The sequence below is a fragment of the Venturia canescens genome, chromosome 5, assembly GCF_019457755.1.
Source record: "Venturia canescens isolate UGA chromosome 5, ASM1945775v1, whole genome shotgun sequence".
NCBI lineage: Eukaryota > Metazoa > Arthropoda > Insecta > Hymenoptera > Ichneumonidae > Venturia > Venturia canescens.
The window spans coordinates 23315979-23319717 of NC_057425.1; the positions used below are offsets into that span (position 1 = coordinate 23315979).

The 3739-nt window shown below is 36.8% G+C and overlaps 1 protein-coding gene across 1 annotated transcript; it reads left to right on the plus strand.

Moving 5' to 3' along the window:
• Positions 1-939: 939 nt before the first annotated feature.
• Positions 940-3018, plus strand: LOC122411413 (uncharacterized). Its single transcript, XM_043420163.1, has 6 exons — positions 940-1225; positions 1325-1519; positions 1865-1899; positions 1965-2085; positions 2473-2618; positions 2890-3018. The coding sequence occupies exons 1-6, from the start codon at positions 940-942 to the stop codon at positions 3016-3018; spliced, it is 912 nt and encodes a 303-aa protein (XP_043276098.1).
• Positions 3019-3739: the final 721 nt, after the last annotated feature.

Genomic DNA, 3739 nt, shown 5'->3' on the forward strand with positions numbered 1-3739 from the left:
GTAATAATTAAATTTTCATTATTCAACATCAAATTTGTTTGACATATTTTATACATGTTTTTCTTTTTTTTTTTTTAATTGTAACGACTCACTCTCATATAAAGCCATCTCGACTAGTGCATATACATGTAAACAATTGTCAGTTTTCTGTATTATATTTCTGTATTCAATACATTTTCTTATTGAAAACTTACACACGCACATATTTTATGCCAATATAATAAATATATTTAATTATATTCTTGTGTCAATTTTTCTATTATTTCTTTCATTTACTTTTTAAATCTTTGTTTAAACAAACCGTTGTTACAAACTCAAAACTCGACGAAAAACAAACGGCGGCCATTTTAATGAATCGGTCACAAATCGGTCATTTTTTAGACGGTCATATGACGGTCTTGCGACGGTCAAATGACGCGTCTAACTCACAACTTTCATCGTGATGCGCCAAAAATCCTTTCGTAGGGTCCGTTACTTAAGTAGTTTATGGAACGTGAAGCAAAAACGAAATAGAAAGAAGTATAGTGAGTCAAAGTAAATAAAAGTTCTTAAAAGTAAAGTAAAATTAAAGTTTAGTTAACAATATTACCAAAATAAACAACAATTTAAGAGGAAATACGAGACACAATGTTAACCAAGAAGTCCTGTTGCGTGCCATTCCGTTGGTAACATTCTGTTGGTAACATTCTAGAAAATAAAAATATTGATCAATGCCATCTTTAGGAAGAAAAAGATAATTTTGTTCAAACAGATAACCGTTGACGAGGCCATTATTTGATGACCACCTGTTGTCACGGGATCATGTAAGTATTTCTTCACTCTTGTAGTCCGTAAATAAATATAATGAATATCCGATTCATGTTATAATATGGATTAGATATTCATGGCATTATTGCCTTAATTGTGAAAATAATTTTTTTAATTTTTTTTATTTCAGAAATGGATAATTTGGGTAACGAGATAAAGAGACTTAATGTCACTGATGGTGGAAATTCAATAGGAACTCCACCACCAGGACCCCTACCCAATTCTCCACCAGTAGGCACCCTTGCCAGTACTCCACCGCCAGGAACTCTACCGCCAGGAACTCTACCGCCAGGAACTCCACCGCCAGGAACTCCACCGCCAGGAACTCCACCGCCAGGAACTCCACCGCCAGGAGCTTCATCGGGTTCACCAATAGGACCTATTGGCCCGCAGGATATTATTGACCAGCCTAGGAATAGTAAGTTATACATGCAAGATCAGCTTAGAATTAAGTTTTTTCCCTTCTGAATTTTAATTAATTTTTAATTAATAACTAAATCTTATTTTTTCATTCTAGAACGAGGCACTCGGGCTGGGTGGAGGGCCCGGGAGAATATGGCAATGCAGTACCTCAACCGCCTTCAATGTATGGCCTCCAAATCTCTGGCTGGTCAAGCTCTGCGGGCCAGACATAGACATCGGGCATGGAAAGCAGGTCGTGGCAACTGGGGTGGTCACGGTGGTGACTGGGATGGCCATGGTAGTCACCGAGGTAATCGTGACAATCAAGGAGGTCATGGCAACCAGGGTCATGAATGAAAAAATAAAAAAATAAAAAAATATTTCATGTTACATTGTTTCATTTATTCAACCTCCCTTTATTCTTTTATATAAGCAAAAAAACCTTTCCTATATTCTTTTGTATTATCACTATAGTTGATTATTCCACGTTCGCGGCTGCTGTAACAAAATTCAAATATTCTTGTTCACGATTCCTCCAAGAACTATCTTTATATACCCTTCGTTTCTGCGTACTTTTCCAATTCACTTGAACCTAATTACGTTAATAAAATCGATGTCAAAATGATTTAAAATGAATTGTTAACTACGTTTGCAGGGCGCTTTTATTCCGGTTTAATAATGCCCGATATAGTAAAAACTGTCGTTCACGCCGGTCCTCGTAGCTTGTTTTGGACCTCTGCATTGTGTTTCTCAAGATAGCCGCCGCATGTCAACAAAGATCACACGCGGTCGTTTGTCGTTCGCCGCCGGGTAGACTGTTTCGCGTCGGGATATCAGTCGTCGTTTCGTCAGTATTCTATCGTGAATTCGTGCCGCGTAAGTTTCGTTTGATCTTAATTATTTTATATGTTAAAAAAACGGTGAGTGATTCTCTGAAATAACCGGTTTTAAAGTTGTGGTTATGATTTTGACGTGTGAGGTTATGATCTCCAAAGAATTATCGTTATAAATATTTCAATCAAAGTAAGTAGGGTTCAAAATTTTACATTGTACCGAAGGTAATTTTATATTGCGAATTACAGGAAGCCAAGGTAGTTCAACGACGTCAGACTCCTTACAGTCAACCAATCGCACTGTCTGCCAACGCTTCAATGGCCAAAGAATTCAATTCCAGCAAAGTTTCTGAGGATTTTGACAAAATCTCAAAATAGCCAGAAACATTGAGACAGCCGAATGGATTTTTTTGTTTTATGTTTTACAAAGCGGATGAGAAAAATGCATCCATGGAGGATATGAAGAAGACCACTTGGTGTACCAGTCAATCTGACACTCTTCCTGATAATGGTACGAAAACGTGTGTATCAGATACAGGCTCTCAAAGTTCCAAAATAGAGGCAATGCAAGCGGCTGTGAGAAAATCTGCTACAACACCAGAAACGCATTCCGCTTTTGCTTTATTGTGTGAAATATTAAAATTAAAGAAATAGCTTTATTGAAATTTTTAAAAGTGAGTAGGGTTCAAAAACGCATTCCGCTTTTTGCCTTATTGTCTGAAATGATGAAAACATCAAATGACCAGTCTATTAAAATTAAAGAAATAGCTTTATTCAAATTTTTCAAACTGAGGAGGGTTCAAAATTTTTCATTGTACCGAAGGTAATTTTATATTGCGAATTACAGGAAGCCAAGCTAGTTCAACGACGTCGGACTCCTTACAGTCAACCAATCGCACTATCTGCCAATACTTCAATGGCCAAAGAACTCAATTTCAGCAAAGATTCTGAGGATTTTGACAAAATCTCAAAATAGCCAGAAACATTGAGACAGCTGCATGGATTTTTTTGTTTTATGTTTTACAAAGCGGATGAGAAAAATGCATCCATGGAGGATAAGAAGAAGACCACTCGGTGTACCAGTCAATCTGACACTCTTCCTGATAATGATACGAAAACGTGTGTATCGGATACAGGCTCTCAAAGTTCCAAAATAGAGGCAATGCAAGCGGCTGTGAGAAAATCTGCTACAACACCAGGAACGCATTCCGCTTTTGCCTTATTATGTGAAATATTAAAATTAAAGAAATAGCTTTATTGAAATTTTTAAAAGTGAGTAGGGTTCAAAAACGCATTCCGCTTTTTGCCTTATTGTCTGAAATGATAAAAACATCAAATGACGAGTCTATTAAAATTAAAGAAATAGCTTTATTGAAATTTTTCAAACTGAGTAGGGTTCAAAATTTTTCATTGTACCGAAGGTAATTTTATATTGCGAATTACAGGAAGCCAAGCTAGTTCAACGACGTCGGACTCCTTACAGTCAACCAATCGCACTATCTGCCAATACTTCAATGGCCAAAGAACTCAATTTCAGCAAAGTTTCTGAGGATTTTGACAAAATCTCAAAATAGCCAGAAACATTGAGACAGCCGAATGGATTTTTTTGTTTTATGTTTTGCAAAGCGGATGAGAAAAATGCATCCATGGAGGATAAGAAGAAGACCACTCGGTGTACCAGTCAATCTGACACTCTT

Coding starts and splice junctions, on each gene's coding strand:
- LOC122411413 (XM_043420163.1), top strand. CDS start 940: ATGGATAATTTGGGTAACGAGATAAAGAGACTTAATGTCACTGATGGT. Junction 1,520..1,864: donor TGGCCATGGTAGTCACCGAG/GTAATCGTGACA, acceptor CTACGTTTGCAG/GGCGCTTTTATTCCGGTTTA. Junction 1,900..1,964: donor GTTTAATAATGCCCGATATA/GTAAAAACTGTC, acceptor GTGTTTCTCAAG/ATAGCCGCCGCATGTCAACA.